General features: G+C 40.5%; 2 protein-coding genes across 2 annotated transcripts in view; one reads left to right on the forward strand and one right to left on the reverse strand.

Moving 5' to 3' along the window:
* Positions 1 to 4,805: 4,805 nt before the first annotated feature.
* The window catches only part of cpne4a (copine IVa), a gene marked incomplete at both ends in the record, with an annotated part of 65,861 nt that continues 43,166 nt past the window's right edge, over positions 4,806 to 27,500 (reverse strand). The window contains 6 exons of the mRNA XM_080053374.1: positions 4,806 to 4,931; positions 8,529 to 8,765; positions 9,474 to 9,607; positions 21,227 to 21,278; positions 22,637 to 22,691; positions 25,646 to 25,779. Coding sequence (XP_079909500.1) covers positions 4,806 to 4,931; positions 8,529 to 8,765; positions 9,474 to 9,607; positions 21,227 to 21,278; positions 22,637 to 22,691; positions 25,646 to 25,779 — 738 coding nt within the window. The remainder of the gene's footprint in view (positions 4,932 to 8,528; positions 8,766 to 9,473; positions 9,608 to 21,226; positions 21,279 to 22,636; positions 22,692 to 25,645; positions 25,780 to 27,500) is intronic.
* LOC307270205 (tripartite motif-containing protein 16-like) lies at positions 12,868 to 16,280 on the forward strand (the record flags this gene model as incomplete). The annotated part of the gene is made up of 1 exon (XM_080053373.1): positions 12,868 to 16,280. One exon carries the CDS (start codon positions 12,868 to 12,870, stop codon positions 14,539 to 14,541), a length of 1,674 nt encoding a protein of 557 aa, XP_079909499.1. The 3' UTR covers positions 14,542 to 16,280.

The raw sequence follows: 27,500 nt of genomic DNA on the forward strand, positions 1-27,500 counted from the left end.
TAGTAACCCTGCGTTCCAATCCCCATACTTCCCTACTATTTAGTATGCCAAAAAAAAGATGTATGATGTCCCAATACATGCACGTCAATTGTAGTATGCTGAAAATACATACATGCCCCATTAACTCCAATAGCATTTTGGAGTAATCGTCTTTATTCTTGACATTTCTCAACATAATTGAAAAAAAAAACTTCCTTATCTGATCTTTTTTTCTCTCTCCTGTGGCCCTAAAACTATTCTGTACTTTAGTATGTAGTGTAGTAAAAAGAAAGAGTATGTGATTTGGAACGCAGGGAAAGTATTTTTTACATATGCACCTGTCCTATCAGAACCAACCATTTATTATTCTTGCATTGACCCTGACCTCTGTGAAATAATCCACACACATAACTGAAGGGAATCTACAGCTATTCTCTCAAACACCTTCATGTAGCTCCTTAGTACAGCTGAGACAACATTACATCGCTGTGTGTGTGTGTGTGTGTGTGTGCATGTGTGTGTGTGTGTGTGTGTTATATACTGTATATCTCCCCACTAGAGGTCATAATCCCCCGAATGAGATGAACTGTAATTGGCAGGTTGTTATTGACCGTTCTCCTCCCAGTGGTACAGTCTATACTCTGAGGAGGTGTCTGTGTCTGTGATTCTGTGTGTATGTGTGTGTGTGTGCCTGCATCTGTATGTGTGTGTGTGTGTGTGTGTGTGTGTGTCTCTCTCTGCGTGTGTGTGTGTGTGTCTCTCTCTCTGCGTGTGTGTCTCTCTGCGTGTGTGCGTGTGTGTTTCTGCGTATGTGTATGTGTATCTTTGCGTCTGTGTGTGTGTTAGTTTCTGTGTGTGTTTGTGTGTGTGTGTGTGTGTGTGTGTGTCTCTCTCTGCGTGTGTGTGTGTGTGTTTCTGCGTATGTGTGTGTGTCTCTTTTCATCTGTGTGTGTGTGTGTGTGTGTGTCTCTCTCTGCGTCTGTGTGTGCGTGTGTGTGTTTACATGTACAGGCATTTCTCTGCTCTGCTTATTTCAGACGGTTCATGAAGCTGCTGCTCCATCCCTTTACATTGAATGTCAAAACATTTGAATTTAATCTTAAAAAAATTATTCCTCCGTCTGCTAATAGATTATTTATTTTACTTATTTTCACAGCGGTCCTTATACACGTACATACGTCACATATTGTTTGCTTACTGTGCCAAAGCAACATTTAAATAAACTTAAAGTAATTGCAACATTGCTTGATAACCCATTCACTCCAATCAACCACACAGACACACACACAAACACACACATACATACACACACGCACGCACACACGCAGACACACACACACACACACACACACTTATACACGCACGCACGCACACACACACACACACACACACACATACACACACGCACACACACACACACGCACACACACACACACACCAACATTTGCTTGTTGACCCATATACCCCAACCCACCACTCCCAAAACAGAGAGACACTCAGAAGTTACTGGTAAAACTTTTATTATCATATGTCAGTTAATCATTGTTTTTCACACAGTACTGCATGTCAACACAACGATATGTCAAGTGTCCCAACACCTGTCCAGCAACAAACACAAGTCTTACATTAAAATCGCTACGAGGAACTTTTAAATATTTCTGAAACAGTCTAATTTCTCCCTCTGATGATCATAAATTACATGTAACAGCAAACGAGACCATCAGTGCAAAGAATTGTATTTTTATATAGTTTTTCTTCATGCGTTTTGTCATGGGTACGCTCACCCAGGAACAGGAGTTAGAGTGACTGATGAGAAAAATAATAATATCAACAGAAATGTTATCCAAAGACAACATTCAATTGGCAGGAAGTTAATCTAATAAATATTGATTATTTTGCGGTGGAAAAGGGGTAGGATTACCTAAGTGTTATACTTTTTCCTGCTCCTTTTCAGGCATATACATAGAATATACAGTGTGTCGTGTGCTTTTTATTTTTCTTATTTTGTGGAATAATTTGAAATATCATATTTTTTTCCCATGCTTTTCTTTTTGTTTTGTTTTGTTTTTCTGATACGTCTGAAATAAATTTATTCAATCCAATAATAATAATCAAAACCTAAAGAAATGCAATCCATTCTTCCAATACAGAAAGAGTCACGGACAGGTGTTGGTAGCACAAATCGAATCTGAAAATCTATCACCATAATATTATATTATATTACATTATATAATCAAACTCTCCATATATACTCAGGTTGTGCTTTTCAATCTACTCACACAGTTTCATATCACATGTGAACATGCTTTAGAGTAGGACAGTCCCCCCGGCAAGTCAGGAGCATCTATTTACAGACCCAGTGGGAGGCGCAGATCCACTGTTGAACCGAAATACGATTAAGGTTCAGGCATCACAGCTAGGGGGTTAGGGTTAGGGTAAGGGGACAGGGATAGGGATAGGGGGTTAGGGTTAGGGTAAGGGGACAGGGATAGGGTTAGAGGGTTAGGGTTAGGGTAAGGGGATAGGGTTAGAGGGTTAGGGTTAGGGGACAGGGATAGAGTTAGAGGGTTAGGGTAAGGGTAAGGGGACAGGGATAGGGTTAGAGGGTTAGGGTTAGGGTAAAGGGACAGGGATAGGGATAGGGGGTTAGGGTAAGGGGACAGGGATAGGGTTAGGGGGTTAGGGTAAGGGGACAGGGATAGGGTTAGAGGGTTAGGGTTAGGGGACAGGGATAGGGTTAGAGGGTTAGGGTTAGGTTAAGGGGACAGGGATAGGTTATAACAATGAAGTTGATTATACTTAGGTGGTGGTAATGCAACTACTTAGGATGCAGACCGCCGTAAAACACCGAAAAAGAAGAAGAACCGTGAAGTATTCAGTTCCCCCATGGGTCTGCAAATAGATGCCTCTCCCGGCAGTGGGCACATTGTAAACATAGTTATTATTATTATTATTATTACTCATATTATTCACTATAGCATCGAACACACAGCACAGGGACCCAGCAGTCCATGCAAAACAACAGCTCATGCATCTGCCTACACGCCTTCAGAGGAATACAGACGAGGATTCTATGGAACAGTGTCAGGACCAAAACAGAGAGAAAGGAAATAGAGGAGAGTTTTATGCGGGCTGCTCGTGGTGTAGTGGTTAGACCCCCCCCCCCCCCCCCCCCCTCCCCTCCATAGATTCTCAGTCCTCTTCTACTGTCTATGACGTCATTGAGCAGCTTGAAGGTACTGAAGGACCAAGTTTGGGTTTAGGTAAGATTTTACCTATGTGTTATTGATCCAGGAAGTTCAAATCTGTTAATATCTTTGACGAAGTTCATTCTCAACCTTTAATCTTTTCTCTCGAAGTGCATACTTAAAAGATTAACTTTATAATTGTTTTTCTCTCTCGTGGCCCTAACACTAACACTCTAACACTCCTCCATGTTACACAGACGTATGTGAAGGCAGCTTGTTTGTTCATCTGGCAGAGATTCAAAATGCTTTACGAACTTTTACGAAATTTTAGCAAAATCTCAACAAACTCTTATAAAAACAAAACAGAAAGGGGGTTGATACATTCCTTGATCAGCCCGTCATGCTGTTTACAGGGAAGCAGCGTCTGAATCTGTGTGTGTGTGTGTGTGTGTGTGTGTGTGTGTGTGTGTGTGTGTGTTTGTGCTTTTCACGTCCATTTAAAACATTCCTGAATGAAACAATCAGCTCAGCCTGTGTAAGGCCCGGCATGCAAAACAGATGCTAAAGGTGCTACAGTTAGCATTTTATACATGGAACCTACAGTATATCACCTGTAAGTCAAGATGTTGGCTACAGACAGAAACTGCCACCATGTGAAACAGGCAGTGCTGTAAGCTTGTAAGATGTGTTGACTGCTTACATGTCTAGTTGGCTGGTGAGTTAACTGTTTAAATGCTAGCTTGACGGTAACATGCTGATGCTAGCCATTTAAATTGCTCAAAAGGCTAGCTGGCTATTTCGCAAACTGGTTGGCAAACTAGCGGGAATTGGTTGCTAACTGGACAAAAGTTATCACAGTTTCTGTCAAAGCTTGTATTGTACATCGTGTCCATTATTTGGTCTGTTTTTGAGTTTTTTAAACTTTCATCTTTGCAAAAACTGTCTGGATTTACTGTTACACCATCAGCATATTTTATAATTATGGCAATTCTACTGAATTGAACAGATTTTGATGTGAAATGTCGCCTTCGTGAATGCAGATGTGGCCAATCTATTACTGTTAAACCAACACATTGAAAATAGAAACTGAAACGTAAGCAACAATCCTTTGGCAAAAGTAAAAAGTAATAATGCTGCATAGCTACTGTGCTCTCACTGCCTGTTGTGTCTGTCATGGTATATACACGATGATGCACTATATGAAAAAAATTATAACTTTTTTTGTTGTATTTTTATGTATTTTGCTGCCTTTGCTGTTGACTTGCGTTACAATCCCATGCATTACAAGCTTCACATTAAAATACAATGATATGAAGATAAATAAAGACATGGACTTTAATTTTCTTTCATGCCATAATTTGCCACAACGCCTCTTGGCACACAGTGGACTGGAGGAGATCCTGAAATCCTCCTTTCAACTGAATCAAGAAATCAATTTTGAATCGGGAATTGTTTTTTTCAATCGAGTCGTGGTATTCCAAAAAGATTCACAGCTCTAAAATCCCTCCCAATGTAAAAAGCAGAGTAGATTTCTCACAGGAAAAATGTAAAATTGACCAATTTCATGGTAAAATGTCGCATGTAGCACCTTTAACATTTGCATCAAACAGAGGACAATAGACAGCAGACAGTATTTTGTCAGAATGGCCTGGAAGACTGGAAGGCGCGCGGCGTTTTGGGCTTGATGCCGTTGCTGTTGTAGTAATCCACCACCTGGTTTGGAACTTCAGCTAGCACGCTCTTAGCTAGCGCGGCCGGCGACGCCTAGGGACAAGAGAAAATACATCAAGTTAAAGGTGCTCCGAGGAACAAATCATCCGTCCTATTCAATATCCACACTTTGAACTGCTTCCCCCAGAGCAGTGCTTGGGAAGAAATATATAAGAAATATTTTTATTTGTATTAGTTGTGTTTTGTACAAATTCACCCATTCACACACACATTCACACACCAATAGCAGCAGCAGCTACCACGCAGGGTGCAAGCTAACTATCAGGAGACATTTAGGGTTCAGTGTCTCTTCGCCCTAGCCTGGCCCCGCCCGCCTACCTACTTCCACTCAAATTAAATTTTCCCTTCAGTAGTCTGTCTGGGTCTGGGGTGTATTAGTGGGATCTAGCTGAGGAAAATATCCGGCCGTCCAATCAGCGAACAGAGGAAGTGGCTGAGAACGATGACGTCGAAGTCGTGCTCCAGTTTCAGTTGAATGCTGCGTTCCTTTATACTCGGAACTCGGAGATTTCCGACTTGGTAGTTCCGAGTTCCGACCTGTCTGTGTTCCAGTGCATCTGCTCGGGAAAGTATGGACGCCTACAACCTTTCTCATCCAAATAACCAAACGTTAGGCTCTAGCAAGTTACTGTTGCCAGGTACCGGTAGATCCATAGACTACAATATGTAGTGAAGTCGGACATTTCTGAGTTCCCAGTACAACTGGAACGCACCGTCAGAAGCCAGCTCATGACATACGTCACGACCAAACGTTATGCGATTGGTTGGCTGATCCAGAGTGGCACTGGGCAAATCCAATAGTTTTAAACTTCAACAGACACCCGCCTCGAATTGAGTGAATGTTTGTCCAGACCTTCTGTACAACTGAAATGAAGTACGATGGTTTGGTTGGACCAGGCTAGGTTCGCCCAGGGACACTTGGACATGTGGCGGGGAGACGGGGGATCGAACTGCAACTTCAATCTTGTTGACGACCGCCCTACCCACCTCGCCACAGCCGATGATTATACTTCAACGTTGGCTAAACTGTTTAATGACTAAATCTTTCAGGTTAAATTATTTATTGTTAAATTATTACATCATAGTACAGGCCAAATCATTGAATTATTAAAATGTTGGTGTCGCCTCCACTGTTTATTGCATTGTGAAAGTAATGTTAGCATCGGCTATGTTGTTCATAACATTGTTAATTATTAATTGCCAATATATCAGCTCCTCTCTCTCTCTTGCATGTGTTTTTTTTAAACATTTTAATTGCTATTCTATCATTGTTGCAACTGTTTGTGGTACATTAGAAGACATTTTTCAACATTGTGGACAATAAAATGTACCATAAACGTTATTGCCTTATAAAATAATCATACTGTACATACTGTATGGTGCATATACATTTCCAAACATACACAAGCTGCACGTTAAAGTTATAATGTCTATCAACACGTCTGTTGGCATTACAATCATGCCTATTCCAGGGCGCTCCGGTGGTGTAGTGGATAGAGCGTGTACCATATCGGCTCCATCCATCGTTGCAGTGGCCGCGGGTTCAAATACGACCCGTTGACCTTTACTGCAGGTCATCCCCCTTCTTTCTCTTTCTCCCCATTTCAACTCTGTACTATCTAAGTAAGCTTGAAATAAATGAAAAAAAAAAAAGAATTATGCCTATTCCAGCTTAGATCTTCAATAACATATTATGTTGGTTTTAGAATACTATTTTTTTTGAGGAGATGCAACGGTAATAATTAGTTAGATATTGCCAAGTCTGCATATGTATGTATTCAAATATTTCGGAAAAAAATTTAACACAAAAAAAAAATTGTTTTAATGTCAGTAATCAACTGGCAAAGTTTCATGATGATATCTATAAGTTAACAATCTTTACTCTATTCCCCTGCAGTGTCTGGCCTTAAATTGAATTCGACTCCTAGGGTGGAATCTTTGGACAGCAGCTGTGTCCGTGAGAGCAAAAATATAAAATAGTCTCGATTTTGGGCCAAAGACAGAAGGTCCCATTAATCATTAGAGATTGAACCCACAAGGTAAAAAATATATAAATAAAATATGTCCGGCGCTTTTTAGATGAGTCCAAACCAGTAAGATGAATCACCATCGCAGTACTTTATATCCCGTATGACCTTCGCAGTGGTAGAAAATTAATTTGGGAGGGAATAAAAACTGATTCCACCTTAAAATTGGCTGGCAGATTGACTCTCAATCGTCCTTATTAAAGGGCGAACAAGTAATCTCTTCAAGGATTTCACACTCTCTCATCCAACTCCACTTTCAATTTACTCTGATCCTCAATTTAAAACACCATTCCTCTTCTTGGCTTATTGCATTGCCATCCACAGTTATTCTACAGTATAGTCCATCCGTCCGTCCTATCCAGCCATCTATCTATCTATCTATCTATCTATCTATCTATCTATCTATCTATCTATCTATCTATCTATCTATCTATCTATCTATCTATCTATCTATCTATCTATCTATCTATCTATCTATCTATCTATCTATCTATCTATCTATCTATCTATCTATCTATCTATCTATCTATGTTAAAGCCTCTGTAAACATGGTCTAAATAGTATTGAAAAAATCTTATTGAAAAGAAATCTTCATAAATATTAAATATATTATTCTTACTGTCAGACAGACAGACAGACAGACAGACAGACAGACAGACAGACAGACAGACAGACAGACGGACTATCATGAGACTAACTCCCCACATGATATAGTTGGAAGGATTTTGTGGATTTTGGTTCATAGGGGTTTAAAGTTCACACAAGAAGTATGTACACAGACATTTTAATTTCCTATCAAGAGATTTGTCAAATTACCAGACCATCTGTTGCCCACATTTAGACGCACAACAGAGGCTGTGGAGAAATGAATGTGTTTGCAACAAGAGCTCATTTCACTGCTTTACTGCTAATGACTTATTCAACAACAAATTAAAATCAAAACATTGTAGAAAAATGAACAAATCAAACTTTTGATTAAATGAAACTGAGGAAAGTCAACACTTTTTTAAACCATAACTGTGATTATTGTTCCCTCTGATAGACTCACATGTTCATCTATCCATCCATCCATTCATCCATCCATCCATCCATCTATCTATATCAGTTTGGGTGGTAGGATGTGCTAGAGTTTCAGAGTGACCTCCCAGTAACCATGAGGTAAACCGTGCCCACCATCTCTACCATTGTGTCCTTGAGCAAGACACTTAACCCCAAGACACTTGCTCCAGGGGCACTGTACTATGGCTGACCCTGTGTGAGGATCCATCCATCCATCCATCCATCCATCCATCCATCTATCTATCTATCTATCTATCTATCTATCTATCTATCTATCTATCTATCTATCTATCTATCTATCTATCTATCTATCTATCTATCTATCTATCTATCTATCTATCTATCTATCTATCTATCTATCTATCTATCTATCTATCTATCTATCTATCTATCTATCTATCTATCTATCTATCCATCCATCCATCCATCCATCCATCCATCCATCCATCCATCCATCCATCCATCCATCCATCCATCCATCCATCCATCCATCCATCCATCCATCCATCCATCCATCCATCCATCCACCTATCTATCTACTCACATGTTTGAAGTTCTTGAACGGGACAAACTGCACGATGTCCCGTAGGACCGGTTCTCCTTTGGGCGACCGGAGGATCCCGTCGTCTCCGTCCAGCATCTCCATGTCGCTGAAGTCTGCGTTCCCGATCCCGACTATGATCACGGACATGGGAAGGTGCGAGGCCTTGACTATGGCCTCTCTGGTGTCCGCCATGTCTGTTATTACCCCGTCAGTCAAGATCAGGAGGATAAAGTATTGCTAGGGGACACAGAGAGAATAAAAATGGTCATAAGGATTTAGTTTTTTTTTTTTTTTTTTTTTTTTTTTTTTTTTTTTTTTTTTTTTTTTTTTTTTAACCTTTATTTATACAGGTAAATCCCATTGAGACCGAAGACTCTTTTTCAAGGGAGACCTGTTCCCATTCCCACGTTACCATTCACACACAGATAGCAGGCTAACTATCGACATTCACACGAGGCAAGGTGGGTGAAGTGTCTTGCCCAAGGACACAACAACCATGACACAAGTGGCAGGGCGGGGATCGAACCTCCAACCCTTTGATCATCAGCCGACCCGCTCTACCAACTGAGCCACAGTCGCCCCCAAAATTGTCTATTTTGGATTGTCTTGACTATTAGTTCCAGTCCAAAACCAAACAAAAATGTCCAGTACATACTCTCCTTCTATCGCAAAAGTTGTAATTTATTTAGTTTTCAATACCGTTTATAAATTAAATTTTTTGTGTATTCTACTTATCTATTATAATCCTTTGTACTTATTTTTCTGTGGGTCGGAGAGTTAACCATGTGTGTACCCCAACCAAAGGGTGACAAAAACAGGTACAGCAAGGTTTAGCTTATTTTGGTACCCTTGCCAACTTTTGACAGCGGAGATATTGCCAAAAGACACAGAGGTATAGAGATTGTGACCCTTAAATAAACCATTAGATGTGTTGGACCCTCTCACCATGGCCTCTTTGGTGTGGACCTCCTGTGAGGCGGTGTTGGCGACCTTCTGGATGATGGGGGCGATGTTAGTGGGACCGTACAGCTGCAGTTTGGGGAGACACGCCTGGTACGCCTCCACCACACCCTGGATACCTGGACGGGACAGAGGGAGCACACACAGGGTTAATTATTGACTTATTTTAATGCGTCTGTCTGTCTGTCTTTCTGTCTATCCATCTGTCTGTCTGTCTGTCTGTCTGTCTGTCTGTCTGTCTACAAACACACACATTTGGTCTGCTTTCCAGCTTGTTTTAATTGTCTTTTAAGTGCAATTTTTAAAATATTTCACCATTTTTAACAGCCTGTTTTTGCTTTTTGTTTTAATTATCTCTTAAATGCAATTTCAATATTTTCTTATGTCTTATTATTCATCAACATTTACTCTATAACTCGCATCATTACACGGCACTGATAAATACTGTGTTCTGATTGGTCAATCCCAGCATTTTACGGACCGTTATTTCTGGATAATGCCTGTTAATGCTGTTTAGGATAATTCCCCCGTTGCTATGGACCTACAGATATTGTTCTGATGGATTACAACCTGTCATATCAATCTACTGACAGATGTCTACAAACAGTTACATTCTACTCCTACTTTTTAATTTAATTTTTTTGTAAATTGTCAAAAGGCCCAATGAATATTTTACTTTGAAAAATGTTCAAAGATTTTTCTGCCTTTTATTTGACGTGTCGGCTTCAAAGGGAAAAATCCTGTTACACCGTTAACATGGTTCAAACTTTTCCCTTTCAAACAAAACCGTTGAGAAATCGACATCAGACTCGAGAGGCGTCCCATCTGCTCTGAGGCAGCAGAGACGTGATTAAATGTCTGAAGGTCACACACACACACACACACACACACACACATCTCTCTCTCACTCTCTCTCTCTCTCTCTCTCTCTCTCACTCACAGTCACTCACACTCATAAACACGCGCACACACTCTCTCTCTCTCTCTCCCTCTCACACACCCACATATACTGACACACAAGCTCACACTAACACATACATACACACACACTCTAACTAACACATACACACACACACACTAAGTCTTAATTAAGAGTGTCAGTGTTGAAGTGTCTCTCTGAGCAGATCAATGACCTTTAGAACACAGTCTATCTCTCTGACCCAATAAACAGACACTTGAGATATGACAGAAAGTACTAGCCCAGCTCAAAGTAGAACTACACCTTCCAACAAGTAAGGCGTTTGGAATTTCGGGGATTTCTTCAAATACTCCAAAGTTCAAATCAAATCAAATCAAATCAAATCAAATCAGTTTTATTTGTATAGCCCAATATCACGAATAAACATTTGCCTCAGTGGGCTTTACATTCCATACAATATGACACCCTCTGCCCTTACACCCTTAGCTCGGCTGACGTTACAGCGAGACAGTGCAAGTGAATCGGTAAACAATCTTTTACACTAACTTTTAGATATCCTCATGGAACTTGGTGTCTGGACAGTCAAAGCTAAGTGAAGTTTTGTTAAGTTACTTTATTAGTCAACGGTTACATTGAAATTTGTCTTTTCTCATATCCCCTCTCAAGTTACCACACTTCGGAGGGGTTCAGAGCGCAGGGTCAGCCAGAGAACAGCGCCCCTGGAGCAGTTTTGGGGTTAAGTGCCTTGCTCAAGGAGACAATGGTAGAGATGGTGGGCACCGTGGATGTAATACCAGCCACCACTAGTCTTAGAAATAACACCCTCCTGTCCAGTGCTGGGGAAGAAACCAGTGACCTTCTGGTTACTGGTTGGCCCCCTTTCCTCTAGGCCATCCTACCACCCTCTTTTTATTTTATTTTATTTTTTCAAGTTACCTTAAGTCAGTATTTCAGCACATTGACCACACACGGCCCAGTTATATAATAGCTTTGGACAACTCTTTTTTAATCTGTGTTAGAATTCCATTACCTTTGCTGGAAACCTTTTTACTGCATGTTGTAACGGATAACACACCCTGTAGATCAGAAACAGCTCATCTTTAGGGAATGTAGTTTAGCTTGTAAACATTTCCCTGTTCCTCCTGCTCTTACCGCAGTGAGCTGCACCCTATCAAGCTTTAAAACAGACTCCTTGCAATAAGAGACTTTGTAATGTCTTGTGATGGGGGAAGGGATCAACAATTCTCTAAATAAAAAGGCTGAAAGTCCAAGTGAAGTCATGAGTCATTTGTGTTAAAACTAAGTCCAGCTGCAACGTCTTTTTGTGATATAATAATTTAACACAAATCTTATTTATTCTGTGATAGAACTCGATCAACTTTGCTGAAACATGTTGTGGAGGACATAACACACACTGTTGATCACAACAGCTCATCTTTATGGAATGCAGTTCAGCTTGCAAACCCATTTCCCTCTTCCTCCTGCTCTTACCGCAGTGAGTTGCACCCTATCAGGCTATTCATAGGTTCCCTCCCCTCCAGATAACTACAGGTATGAAGATGGGCGTGAACGTTCCATTGTACAAACTGTATTTAGACTGCTGCAGTCAGTTAATAAAAACATAAGGAGGAGAGATTTGATATAGTTCGGAGCACAGAGATTGTTTCTGGTTAGAAAAATCACAAACTACTTTCCAACTCTGATCTGCACTCAAATTTGGTGAATGAGACTTCAGTCAGAACAGACACGGATGTGATCAGCCAACATGATGTCTAATGTAAGCTAATCTTTAATCCTGACATATTTTTATTGTTTTTACTATTTCTTTAATGCATTTTGTGTATGTATTATTGTCAGGTTCTAACTCAAACACTTAGTAACACTGCAAGGAAGAAACAGACAAGAGTCGATAATAAGTATTTTTACTCGCAAGGAGAACGGACAGAGACATGCAAAGTTACAATCTCCGACCCGCTCTGCATGTCTTGTCGTCTCCTCTCTTTTTATTTGACTTGGGCGGTCCCTAGTTACATGAGCTGCAGCTCTAAAGGAAGCAGCTTAATGATTAATAAGAACAGTTCTGCAAATAGTTTCACAACAGCAGGTTATTTGCAAACTCTTATCTGTCTGCTCTCTCTGTACTTTGACATTTCAAGATAAATGTCACATTAACTGTCATTCAGATCAAGCTAATATAACTTTGACTAAACATGGGATAAATGTCTTTACAATAATTCTAACAATTATTGTTTTTGCTTTGCATTTTTTTGACTCTGCATCATTGCAAATCTGGGTCACCCCTCAATTGATCTCTCAAGTATAAATAAAGGTAAAATAAAATACATTTTCTAATGTCTAATCTTGATGTTTTTTATGCCCCTGTAAAGCACTTTGAATGACCTTGTGTCTGAATTGTGCTATAGAAAAAAAACTTGCCTTGCCTTGAGACTGAGAGGTAAAATGGCGCAACAAGGAGTTCAGCTGGACCAAGGAACTTTCTCTTGTTCGATCTGTCTGGATTTATTGACGGATCCGGTGACTATTCCCTGTGGACACAGTTACTGCAAGGACTGTATTAAAGCCCACTGGGATGGAGAGGATACGAAGAAAAAGCACAGCTGCCCTCAGTGTAGGAAGTTCTTTGTCCCGAGGCCTGTGTTGGTGAAAAACACCATGTTCGCAGATTTAGTGGAGAAACTGAAGAAGGCTGGACTCCGAGCTGCTCCTGCTGATCACTGCTATGCTGGACCTGAGGATGTGGCCTGTGATTTCTGCACTGGGAGGAAACTGAAAGCCTTCAAGTCCTGTCTGCAGTGTGAGGCGTCTTACTGTGAAAAACACCTCCAGCCTCATTACAACGTGGCTCCATTAAAGAAACACAAGCTGGTGGAGCCCTCCAAGAATCTCCAGGAGAACTTCTGTCCTTGTCATAATGAGGTGAAGAAGATTTTTTGCCGTACCGATCAGCAGTCAATCTGTTATCTGTGTTTATTGGAAAACCACCAAGGCCACAACACAGTGCCAACTGCAGCAGAAAGGGCTGAGAGGCAGAAAGATCTTGATGTAAATTGGCAAAAAGTACAGCAGAGAATTCAAGAAAAGGAGAAAGATGTGAAGCTGCTCCAAAGGGAAGTGGAGGCTATCAATGGCACTGCTGATAAAACAGTGGAGCACAGTGAGGAGACCTTCAATGAGCTGGTCCGTCTCATCCAGAAAACAAGCTCTGCTGTGAAGCAGCAGCTCAGAAACCAGCAGAAAACTGAAGTAAGTCAAGTCAAAGATCTTCAGGAGAAGCTGGAGCAGGAGATCACTGAGCTGAAGAGGAGAGACGCTGAGCTGAAGACGCTGTCACTCACAGAGGATCACAACCAGTTTCTACACAACTACCGCTCACTGCCAGCACTCAGTGAATCTACATCCAACATCAGCATCCGTCCTCTCAGATATTTTGAGGACGTGACAGCGGCTGTGTCAGAGGCCAGAGATAAGCTACAGGACGTCCTGAGAAAGACCTGGACAAACATCTCACTGACAGAGACTCAAGTGGATGTTTCACTGCCTCAACCAGAGCCCAAGACCAGAGCTGACTTCTTAAAATATTCACGTGAAATCACAATGGATCCAAACACAGCACACACATGGCTGATATTATCTGAGGGGAACAGGAAAGCAACATGCATGATAGAAGAACATCTTCATTCTAGACACACAGATAGATTCACAGATTGGGAACAGGTCCTGAGTGCAGAGAGTCTGACTGGGCGTTGGTACTGGGAAGTGGAGTTCAGAGGGTTTGCTGTTAGTGTAGCAGTCGCATACAAGAATATCAGCAGATCAGGGGATGAAAGTAAATTTGGAAACAATGACAAATCCTGGGCATTAATTTGTGGCGGCGCATGCGGTTATCACTTTTGGTACAACAGTGCCGCTGATCGCATCCCAGGACCTCAGTCCTCCAGGGTAGGAGTGTACCTGGATCACAGTGCAGGTGTTATGTCCTTCTACAGCGTTTCTGAAACCAAGACCATGACTCTCCTCCACAGAGTCCAGACCACATTCACTCAGCCGCTCTATGCTGGAGTTTGGCTTTGGCCTATTGACGATATTGCTGCTGAGTTTAGTAAGATGAAATAGACAGAGGTCATTGAAGGGACAGTGAGTTAAACTCTGTGTTTATCAGCCTTTGAGATATTTGTCCTTATGATTGTTGCTGAGATCTGATTGTTGTGGCATTTCTTCCTATTGCAGCAGCATTTAGCATCCGTGGACCACACTCAATCCCGCCGTATCGTCTGCTTTGGTCTGAACGAAGCGTTAATGTTTGTAGATTGTTTCTAATGCTTTTATTTGTGTGCTAGTATTGGGGCTTTATTTTCTTTCATCCCTACCAACTCCAAACCTTTTTAATCTGTTTCTAGTGAGTTTAAGATATCCCGGACGAGCCCCGAATTATGTTACGTCCCTACATTGGGTTAAGGGAGCAACATAAAGCCAAGACTAAAAACAGCAAGAAACAAGTGATCAAATGATATGTATTCATTTCCAGCCACAGAATCATGGACTTAACATCAGGGAGAACCAACCAACGAAACCAACAAACCTATCCCTAAGTAGAAAACAAATCCATCAGTATAACAAAAGAAGCATACAAAAACTAAGCCTCCTGACCACAGTTAGATGTGTGTAAACAGGGATTAGACAAAATGGCTGCCCTTCCCTACATGGCACCATGGCTTAAACAACAAATTAACTAATATGAGAAAAGCCACTACTACTTTTACATGTGTGCTTGTCTTGGGGCCTTATTTTGTGAATCACTGCCAACTCCAGAAATGTTTAATCTGGTACTGGAAAGCTTTACATATCCCGAACGAGCCCCCAATTATATTATGTTCCTATATTGGGCCAAGGGTTAAGGGAGCAACATAAAACCAGAATAAGAACAGCAGGAGTCCAGTGGTCAAATAATATGCATGTATTACCATTCACAATATCATAGTCTTAACTTGAGGGAGAACCAACAAACAAAACCATCCCTAACTAGAAAACAAATACATCCGTCTAACAAAAAAAGCACATAAAAACTAAGCCTCCCTAACAACAGTGAAACATGTGAAAACAGGGATTAGAAACAATGGCTTCCCTTCCCTACATGGCTTACTGGCTTGAACAAAAAACAAACTACAATGAGCAGAGCCACTACTGCTCTTATCAAGACATACATATGAACAGGGCAGCAGGTAACGACAGGTCGGCAGTATGGCAGTGAGCAAAGTGGGGTTCCAGGTGTCCAGAGGCCCCACACACTGCCTAGAGGCTGAGCTGAGGCCATAAGACTAACAGACACATAAAAACATTAGAAACATTCATTTGGAATGTAACATTGATACGGGATCATTTTTGAAATAACAGATGTTTTAATATTTGGGCTACGGGGATAGTATAGTATGGTAGAGAGTTTTTGTACGGTTTGAGCAGTTTTAGTGGACTAATCAATTTATAATAGTTTGGGATTTTATTTTCTTGATTTTTTTTAAGTAGTTTTAGGTCATGATTTTTCTAAAGTTGTTTTAAATGAAGGGAGACTTTATGCAATAAGAAACGTTGTAATGTTTTGGGTTTGGGGGATGGTATCAATGATTTTCAAATCAAGATTTAAGTGAAGTTTCAGCTGTTTATAAGTGGATTTATGTTCCTTATTGATCAATGTTTGATGATTTTTGGATGATTTTCTTCCTGTTTTCAGTAGTTCTAAGTCAAGATTATTGTTAAGTTGTTTTAAATGTTCATTTTAAATGAAGGAAGACTTTTTCGCAATAGACTCTTTATTGTTTTGTAATGTGGGATGGGTTCAAGGAAATGTTAGTGCAGTTCACCAGTTTTTTAGTGCATTTATGTTCCTTACTAATCCATTATTGTTTTAGTAGTGTTTAGTAGTATTGGGATAACATTTTTATTTAGTTGATAAATGAAGGGAGAATTGTTTAAATGACATACTTTGTAATGTCTTGTGATGGGGGAAGGGATCAAGGATTTTCAAAATAAAAATGCTCAAAGTCCAAGTGAAGTCATGAGTCATTTGTGTTGAAGCCAAGTCCAGCTGCAACGTTTGTTATGTGACACACACACACACACACACACACACACACACACACACACACACACACACACACACACACACACACACACACACACACACACACACACACACACACACACACACACACACACACACACCAAACATAATCACACGCATCAAAGCATCCCATTGGCACACAGACCACACTGTCATCGCTTGGTGTGTGTGTGTGTGTGTGTGTGTGTGTGTGTGTGTGTGTGTGTGTGTGTGTGTGTGTGTGTGTGTGTGTGTAGTCAAAGCTAAAGTCAGTAATACAGCACATTGCCCACACACGGTCCAGTCATATACTAGCTTTAGACATATCTTATTTATTCTGTGTTAGTATTCCTTCAACTTTGCTGAAACATGTTGAGACGACAGATAACACACCCTGTTGATCACAAAAGCTAATCTTTATGGAATGCAGTTCAGCTTTCAAACCCCTCCCTCTTCTTTCAATGCTCAACCGCAGTGAGTTACACCCTTTCAAGCTATTAAAAGGTTCCCTCCCTTCCACACCTCTACAGGTATGATGATGGGCGTGAACATATCATTGTGTGAAGTGCATTTAGACTGCTGCAGTCAGTTAACAAACACATAAGGAGGAGAGAATTGCTTTCGTTCGGAGCACAGATTGCTTTTGCCCGTATAAATTACAAACCACTTGACACTGAGAGGTAAAATGGCACAACAAGGAGTTCAGCTGGACCGGGACACTATCTCTTGTTCGATCTGTCTGGATTTACTGACGGATCCGGTGACAATTCCCTGTGGACACAACTACTGCATGCGCTGCATTAAAGCCCACTGGGATGGAGAGGATATGAAGAAAATGCACAGCTGCCCTCAGTGCAGGAAAGTCTCTAGGTAGCACGTGCGCTACCAGCGTGAGAATGGCAAAGGAACAGTACAAGAGTACAAGACAATAGAAGAGGTGTAACCTGTCTGAAAGGTTGTTGAACAAGCATTTGAGGAATCTAACATTTCAGTCAGGAGACATAGAAGTGCTAGCTCTTTGTTTGTGACTAGTAATGTCCCCACCTTTCATGCTGTGTTGAGGAATTTAATGTACAAATGTATGTGTCGACTTCTAGAGTCAAAAAACAAAGTAATAATTGTCACTCACTGACACTAAACAGAGTGATACAAGGTTCTCCTCTGGGGTGTGAAAGCATTGGAATCGATGCTTGTATGTATTTTAATCTGTGTTGATCTTATATTTGTGTTGTCATGTATTTGTATTGTCTTTCATATGGAACCTTGAGTCCGGAATAAAGTATTCATTCATACAATATGCAATATTTCTCATTACAAAGTTGAGATTCTTTGTTCAGAGCATCCGAAAAAAAAATGTATGTTAATATAATGCGCGTTAAACATGGTTGTGTTGTAAATTGGGTCGTGTCTGACATTTAACATCAAGCGCGATGGGATTTTGCAAATACAATTTCTAAAATAAATGTTTACTCTCACTGGCCCTCATTTATCAATCTTGCGTAGACCAGAAAAATGGGTGTACGTACATCTCCACGCAAATCTCGGCATTTATCAATATGGACGTGAGCGTAGGGTACGCTCAAATCCCACGCCAGCTCTCAGCTCGTGTACGCAAATTTGAAAACAGCTTAGACTCGCAGTGCAGGCTGTGCCGGGTAGCCGATGACTTTGTTGGACAATTATTAGAAGATAATACAAATGCAGTGCAAATAAGACCGAAATAAAGATATTAATCACTTAAAAATGAGCAGCTTATGGTGTGCAACTGAGTAGGAGAGCTGATTCAATAGTGCGCACACGTAAGGGCAGTTGTCTCCGTTTTGGAGCAGCTGGGGGGACACTGAGGCACGGGGGCTGCATTCATTCAAAATGTTAGCCTAAGTATTAAATATGTAGTAGGCCTACACTGCTCTTTATGATACAAAAAAATACACGGCACAACAATCAGCTTAACATTTTATTTATTTGACGCACTTTGTAGATGTTAGTTCCTCTTTTAATGTGTCATTGATGCTAAAGCGAGCGATTTATTTCCACCTTAACCGGCACGTTGTTCCTATCTGCTGGTGGAGCAGGACGGTGGGCGCTCTCACAGCTGATCGCTGCCGGGTCGGCTTGTGCAGCTGACGGCCGGGCTGACCACTCGTGCCAAGCGCATGCTGTCATACAGTAAAACGCTAAATGTGTTATTTTTAGTTTTTAAAACCCTTTTGAGTAGTGCTATCTAAAAGGGCCAATACATTCTAATCATTCAAATCTCTGCAGACCTCTATTTATTTTATGGGGACCATTATCGGACAGTTGGTGCGTCTTTTTCTCCTCCACCACTTATATTATGCCCGCAGCCCCGCACCCCCAGTTGGTTGCATTTCAGAACAGCAACACGCTTTTTTTAGTGGCGATTTTGAGTCAACACCAACGCTGTTGACCGCAGCAGTTATTTCCTTCCTAACTGCTGCCTTCTGTCGTTATTTGATGCTGCTTGTAGGCTAATGCTCCGAAATGAAACTCTTTTTTTTCTACTTTCGCTGTTATTCTGTCAATTTCTACTTCAGGGAAGTGCCGTATTGCGCATATCCATGTCGCAAAACCTTTGGGCGAGGCCTCTAAACTGATAAAATATAGGGGCGTGGTACGATTGTTTTCAGCCGCTGCATTTATCAATAATTGCGTGGCGTACGCCGAGATTGGCGAGATACGACTGTTTGATAAATCCCACGCGATACCTGGCGTAGGGAGGTATTTGCGCCAGAATCTGCACCAGTTTCCACGCAAGTTTGATAAATGAGGTGCTGGGGGAGTTGTTGAATAAAACTTTGAATAGATTTTTTTTCTTTTTGTCTCCTTCCAATTTCTTTCAACTTCTAAAGGAATAAAGAAATATTTACCCAGAGGCCACGTGTGTGAATATTCAGATATTTTGTGGGTGTTTTTGAACATAGTCGAAATTCCCAAGACAGAAAATTGGTTCTGCTGTGTTCCTTATTTTCTGCATTTTTTAGCAGAGTCTCTTTTGGTGAATTGTCTTGTTGTTCTTCTGTGCGGAATAAATAAACTCATTACCCAGATTCAAAGGTTGACAGTAGATAATATACTAAACGTCTCATTAATTCTCCAGAAGTTAAAACCCACGACGGCTGCTCCAACTTCACAAACTAAACATCCTAATTATGACTTTAAATTTAGAATTAAAGGTGAAGTAAGCGATTTATTTATGTTAAAATAAATGTTAAATCACTATATATTCATACATTGATCACTTATATAGTGTGCATGTTTCATAAAGCCGATCTCTCAGTCACTCGCTCTGCATGTAATCGGCGAATAAACTTTTTGGGGATCCCACTACTGATAACCAATCAGAAGAGAGAACGCTACAAACCGGCACCCGTCTCACTGCCGGTGCACGTGCAGAGCGACAGAGGGGTGAATGTTTATGCGCATACAATGACGGAGCAGGTAAAAATCCTTCCCAATGTCTGTTTTGATGGTTTTTATCATGTTTTATCACACTTATGGATCTGAGATGATGCTAGATAACTCGCTGCTTGAAGACTGCAGTGCATTAATGTGGTGACGTGGGGACGAGCGAGGGGACTGCTAACTGCAGGAAATTAGGAAGTTAACTAAACTGACCATTCCGCTTACTGAACTTTTAAGGTATTTAACCCCATCACAGGGGAAAGCGTACTTTAACAATGGATTCAGCAATGAGGAAAAGCTCCTGATGTTAGCCAAAAATCACAAGATTATTCTATAAATCCGGATTTTAAAGTCAAGTTAACTTAATTTATATTGCACATTCATAGCTGCAGAGGCAGACCAAAGCGCAGTACAGTTAAAAGGGTAAAACAACAGACACAAATATGTCATAAGATAACATGTAAAAAGTAGCATTAAAAGTAAACTTTAAGATATCATAAAATAATAGTAAAATTACTAGTAGAAACTTGTGGGAATAAAACATTCCCGTCTAGAGATTACGGCCAAATATAAGAGGTGTGTGTGTGTGTGTGTGTGTGTGTGTGTGTGTGTGTGTGTGTGTGTGTGTGTGTGTGTGTGTGTGTGTGTGTGTGTGTGTGTATGTGTGTGTGTGTGTGTATGTGTGTGTGTGTGTGTGTGTGTGTGTGTGTGTGTGTGTGTGTGTGTGTGTGTGTGTGTGTGTGTGTGTGTGTGTGTGTGTGTGTGTGTGTGTGTGTGTGTGTGTGTGTGTGTGTGTGCGCTTGATCACCCCAGGTTTTGAGTCTTGGTTTTGGGCACATATTCTCAGATCAAAGATTCCCCTTTGAATCATGAGGATCACTACCACATTTTATTTGAGCCTTTTGTGAGAGAGAGAAAGAGATAGAGTGTGTGATAGATAGAGATGAAAAGAGAGAGAGAGATAGAGAGAGACAGAGCGAGAGAGAGAGATAGAGAGGGAGAAAGAGAAAGAGAACGAGAACGAGAGCGAGATAGATAGATAGATAGAGAGAGAGAGAGAGAGAGAGAGAGAGAGAGAGATAGATAGATAGATAGATAGATAGATAGATAGATAGATAGATAGATAGATAGATAGATAGATAGATAGATAGATAGATAGATAGATAGATAGATAGATAGATAGATAGATAGATAGATAGATAGATAGATAGATAGATAGATAGATAGAGAGAGAGAGAGAGAGAGAGAGAGAGAGAGAGAGAGAGAAATCAAAGCACCTACCGGCACACTCCGGGTTTTCCTCGTTAAAATTCACTGCAAAGTCGTGGGAGACCTGGAGAGGATTGGGGAATACAGAAGGTGTGATTGATCTATGCAACAATGATATAAGTAGCTCCACTCTCTCTCTCTCTTTCTCTCTCTCTCTCCATCTCTCTCTTACTCTCTCTTTCCCTCTCTCTCTCTCTCTCTCTCTTTCATTTTCTCTCACCCTCTTTCCCTCTCTCTCTCTCCCTCCCTCCCTCCCTCCCTCTCTCTCTCTCTCTCGCTCTCTTTCATTCTCTCTCCCTCTTTCCCTCCCTCTCTCTCTCACTCTCTACGCCTTCAAACCTCTTCATATTTATTTCATTTCATTTTCTTCTCCGTGACATCCCATCTCATCAGCTGACTCCACACACACACACACACACACACACACACACTTTGATTCTGAGAAGCACAGGAACTCTCTATCGCTAGAGAAACTGATGCTTCATTCAATATACAATGTATTTCATGTTATGTGGCAGGAAATAGACAGATGGATGGATGGACGGACGGACGGACGGACGGACGGACGGACGGACGGACGGACGGACGGACGGACGGACAGACAGACAGACAGACAGACAGACAGACAGACAGACAGACAGACAGACAGACAGACAGACAGACAGACAGACAGACAGACAGACAGACAGACAGACAGACAGACAGACAGATAGATAGATAGATAGATAGATAGATAGATAGATAGATAGATAGATAGATAGATAGATAGATAGATAGATAGATAGATAGATAGATAGATAGGGTGCAATTTGTAAAATGAAATAAATGAAAAAAAGTAATGGAATACTGTAACTACTTATAATATATGTACAGTACATACTACAGTACTGCTACATTTCACTTCGACCAGCCGTTTAAACATCAGTATTTCAAAGAAGTTGAAGATTTGAATGGAGGTAATGATCCATCCTCTCCATTGTACGATTTGAATGCAGCATCACCACAGACACACACACACACACACACACACACACACACACACACACACACACACACACACACACACACACACACACACACACACACACACACACACACACACACACACACACACACACACACACACACACACACACACACACACACACACACACACACAAATTGCATTGTGTGTTCGGAAATGACTGGTGACGAAAAGGAGGCAGGCTGGATGGTAATCGGACTGGCGCCTCTTCTTACAGAATCAGGGACACTTTGTTACACTTAAAGGTGCAGCATAATCATCATTATTAATCTAATGTTACAATACAGTTGACTGTGCCTTGACTTGATTTGACTTGACTTCAGTCCCGCCCTCCCCCCCCTCCCCTGTGGACAGACAGAGAGCATGCTGGGTAAAAAGTGCGAGTTGAACTGAGTTACCTTGTAGTCTGGAGGGATCTGAGCTCCGAAGCCGAACGCCGGGAACATTTTGTCGCTGTGAAGTGAGAGAGAACAGAGCAGCGATTTGATTTGTGATTGGCTGTCAGTGTGTGTGTGTGTGTGTGTGTGTGTGTGTGTGTGTGTGTGTGTGTATGTGTGTGTGTGTGTGTGTGTGTGTGTGTGTGTGTGTGTGTGTGTGTGCGTGCGTGCGTGCGTGCGTGCGTGCGTGCGTGCGTGCGTGCGTGCGTGTGTGTGTGTTTGTGTCAGTCGGCGGGGGTTAACGAGCCCCATTCAGACCAAAAACCTAGATCTATACTTCAAAACACTTCAACACAAAGAATGAAATGCAGTGGGAGTGTCTGAACGGCCTGATTACCTGCTGCTCGGAAAAGTACAAAAGGAAATATGGAGAAAAGTGCGAGAGCTCTGTACTGTATAATTTAAAAAGCATTTAGTCTTAGTTCGAATCCACATGAACACAGGTATTTTGGTTCTGTGTGATTTGTTCTTTTGTCCATATCACCACCGGACACTTAAACCTGCAGTGTGTAGAATTTTAGGTTTTATTTCCTAGCTGATTTTGTAGAAAGTAATTATAATATCCATAAGTAGGGGAGAACGGGGGAATCTGAGGCATTGGGTAATGTGAGCCACCCCCTGTATCTAGGCAACGGAAAACATTTGTGGTCATGTGAGATATATGTTTTCAAGCCCCTCTCATTTCCCCATGGCCCTGAAAGAGAGGACCTCATGGTGCTGTGGTAAGCATGTTTTTTTCACCAAAATAGGTATTTTGCATGTAAAAGTAAATTTTCTTGCTGTCAACTTAATCAACTGTTGTGCCAAAGCAAATGTATTCACGTAGAAAAACTTCTATCATACGTGTTGATGAACTACCAACATATAAAAACCATGTGATGATATTAGCTAAAGATTAGCCTGAAATGCTAAGAGAGGTAGTTTTTTCTCAAATTGTGGTGGTGGGGGAAAGTGAGCCAAATGCTGTGGGGGAAAGTTTGACACTGTCTCACTTTCCCCCACCATGAGGCACAAGTTAAGTTTAGTCTTAAACATATTTAAATGTAATATTATATAACATATGTTTTATTTTAATGTCATACACATTGTAGAAAAGCCATCATGCCAAGGAAATACACCAGGAAGACGACCTGGGGCAACCACACGGAAAGAGCAACTTCTCATCTTTCCCTGTAACCTTCAGGGCTGGAATGTAGAGTAGGCCTAGTTGTAGAGTATGACAGGCTGATGTTATAATCCAGTTGGGTCTTCTCCTGTGTTCTGAGTCCCAGGCTGTTCTCGCTGGTTCTGATTTTCCTATGCTTTGACCCCCAGACACAAGCTGGCTCTAAGGGTCCTGTGTTCTGACCCCCAGACTGTGTTCTAATCTAACTGGTTCTATCTTTCATTTGAATCTTATTAAAACCTTTTGAATGATATATTATATTATATGTTGTATTTGATTTTGTTCAGAGTTACTTTCAAGTGTTTAGAAAATTTGCTTTGCTTAATTGACCAAACCCCATCATTATTTTACTAGTCCGACATTAGTTCTGGAATGTGTGGCTAGCTTTCAGGATTCTAACTGTTACAATATGAATTGAATTGAATTTTGAATTGAATTGAATTGAATTGAATTGAATTGAATTGAATTGAATTGAATTAAAAATGTTTTTATTTCGAACAAGTAAACAATAAAAGACAAAAAAGCAATAATAAACAATAAAATAAATTAAACAAGTGGACAGTTACAATAAAGTAATATTTACACACAATGAAAACCACAAATGAAAATAAACTGTCTTACACTTGCTTTACCTGTTCGAAAAGGGGTGAGAAGAAGAAAACTATGTGTTTCAGAGTGGAAAAAGTAAGTGGTTCACTTTACCCCCTTGATTTTTCTGGTCTGTCTCAGTTTACCCCACAGCTGGGGTAAAGTGAGCCACATGACAACTTTTTTTAAAACAATCATATTTTCACTGCCCTTTGTCTTGAAAAAACTCTTCTAATGCCCATTTCTAGGAAACAACCTGAATTAATGGGAAATGTGTAAATTTTAGTGATAAATCATTTTAGCTTGCTTAGAGGGGAGCAAATGTAAAAAGTGGCTCAGATTACCCCGTTTTCCCCTACATTTAATTTAGTGCATAATAGCTCCACATTTTTTTTTGAATTATTATGTTTTCCCTCAGAAAGGGTCTCATATATGTCCATATTTCTGCATATCTTGGACCAAGGCCTAGTGCCGCCATCTTGAAGTGTCATAGTTGGAATGCCATCAGGTGCATTGTTTAAAATTTAGAATTGTTCAGGCCACTGTAGCTTCTGTTATTATTCGAAAGGGGTGGGGTTACCCAGGGAGTGTTGCATTCTAGAACTTTGTTGAACTTTCTTGAAGATGTCATATTACACACTGCACCTTTAAGAATGGAGCTTTTTGAAACCAGATTTAAGAAAATGTCCTCACAATCTACTACCTGTGAGTACTGTGTGTGTGCATGGAAAGAAATCCAGTGTTAATACACAGCCTAGGCTCTGTAAATGGGCATGTTGCTACAGTGGGACCCTTTTTTTTTTTAAATTAACACATTTTACATACCATACTTTTACATGCCATTTTTTAAACACACACACACACACACACACACACACACACACACACACACACACACACACACACACACACACACACACACACACACACACACACACACACACACACACACACACACACACACACACACACACAGTACAGACAGGTAGCGGAGGAGATATTCACTGATTTTGACAAAAAGTGATTTTAACAAAAAGCGTTCTCTGACTCCACCTAAGAGTACGGTTACAGTGGAGGACTTTTACTTGTAATTGCGTATGTTCACAGCATTATTTTGTGACTTTTTTGAGTTATTTTTTAACAACAAGCGTTCTCCAGAATCACTGACTGCACCTTTAATTTAATGGTCTCTCCTCTGATTGGCTGATTGGACTGACCTGTCATAGTCCTGGCAGATTTCCCCCACGGCGACCAGAGCCTTGAGGTACTCGTTGGGTTGGTACGGGTGGATGTAGTGCAGGGAGCAGCTGTTACGAGGGTCTCCGTTAGACGCAGTGAAGTCAATGGCCACCTGAACACACACCACAGAATATACAGAAAAATGGTAAATAGACTTGACTTATATAGCGCTTTTTAGCCGATTTTCTCAGCCCCAAAGCGCTTTAAATTTCTTACCACATTCACCCATTCATAAACACACTCATACACCGATCGCAGTAGATTACAGTGTGTAAAAATTAAGGTAGATTTTACTTTATAAGGAAAGTGTGGCTACCTGAACACACAACAGAATATACAGTAAATAGTAATTGGTGAATGGACTTGACTTACAGCTCCGGAAAAAATTAAGAGACCAGTCCAAATGTTCAGTGTCTGTCGTTTTACTATAGGCATATGTTTGAGTAGAATGAACATTTTGGTTTTATAATATAAACTACTGACAACATTTCTACCAAATTCCAATACATTTTTTTTGTCATTAAGAGCATTTTCAATAAATTATGCAGAGATGAAGATTGAAGGAAAATCCAGACTGGTCTCTTTAAAAAAATGCGGAGCTGTACAGTAAATGGTAAATGGTGAATGGACTTGACTTATATAGCGCTTTTTAGCCGATTTTCTCAGCCCCAAAGCGCTTTACATTTCTTACCACATTCACCCATTCACACACACTCACACACCGATGGCAGTAGATGACAGTGTGTCAAAATGATCGGAGGAGATTAAAGTGTGTAATGTATGATATGAAATATAATGTATGTAGTCAGTCTAGCAACATAGCAGTTAACAAAGCCTAGGCGGTGTATTAACACTTGATTTATTTTTAGCACACACACACACACACACACACACACACACACACACACACAGACACACACACACACACACACACACACACACACACACACACACACACACACACACACACACACAGTACAGACATGAGGGGATGTTCACTGATTTTGACAAAACATATTTTGAAAACAAACAATCTCTAGAATCACTGACTTCACCTTTAAACACTAGAATGTAATTTCACCTGCAAACTTCCACAGTAGCTTTATCACTTAGCCGTTCCGCTTAGAAATAATTGAATTGAATATGTTTTTATTTTGAACAAGTAAATAAAAAGAAAAGAAAAAAAGCAATAATAAACAAAAAATTATAATAATGATAACAATAATAATAATAATAATAATAATAATAATAATAATAATAATAATAATAATAATAATAATAATAATAATAATAATAATAATACCATTTACACCTTGAAAACCACAAATGAGAATAAGCTGTCTAATATTTGCTTTACCCGTTGAGAGAGTCAGTGGATTTGTGTAAAGCCGAAATGTAGCAACAAACACACACACACACACACACACACACACACACAAGGAGAGTTCCTATAAAGGGAGTCAGTGTCTTTGTGTAAATGAAGTGTGTGTCTCTAAACACATGTAGAGAAACAAAAGAGAAAGTCTTTCCCATCGAGTCGACTGTGAAACTGAAACAACCTCCGAGTTTGAAGTTTTGAATTTTCCTCTGGAGACGGAATTAAACAACAAACACACACACACACACACACACACACATTAAACAAACACACACACACACACACACACACACACACACACACACACACAGACACACACACTCATGCACACACACACACACACACACACACACACAGACACACACACTCATGCACACACTCGTGCACACACACACACACACATACACTCACACACACACACACACACACACACATAAAACAAACACACACACACA

Source organism: Ammodytes marinus (genome assembly GCF_949987685.1).
Source record: "Ammodytes marinus genome assembly, chromosome: 25".
Lineage (NCBI taxonomy): Eukaryota > Metazoa > Chordata > Actinopteri > Uranoscopiformes > Ammodytidae > Ammodytes > Ammodytes marinus.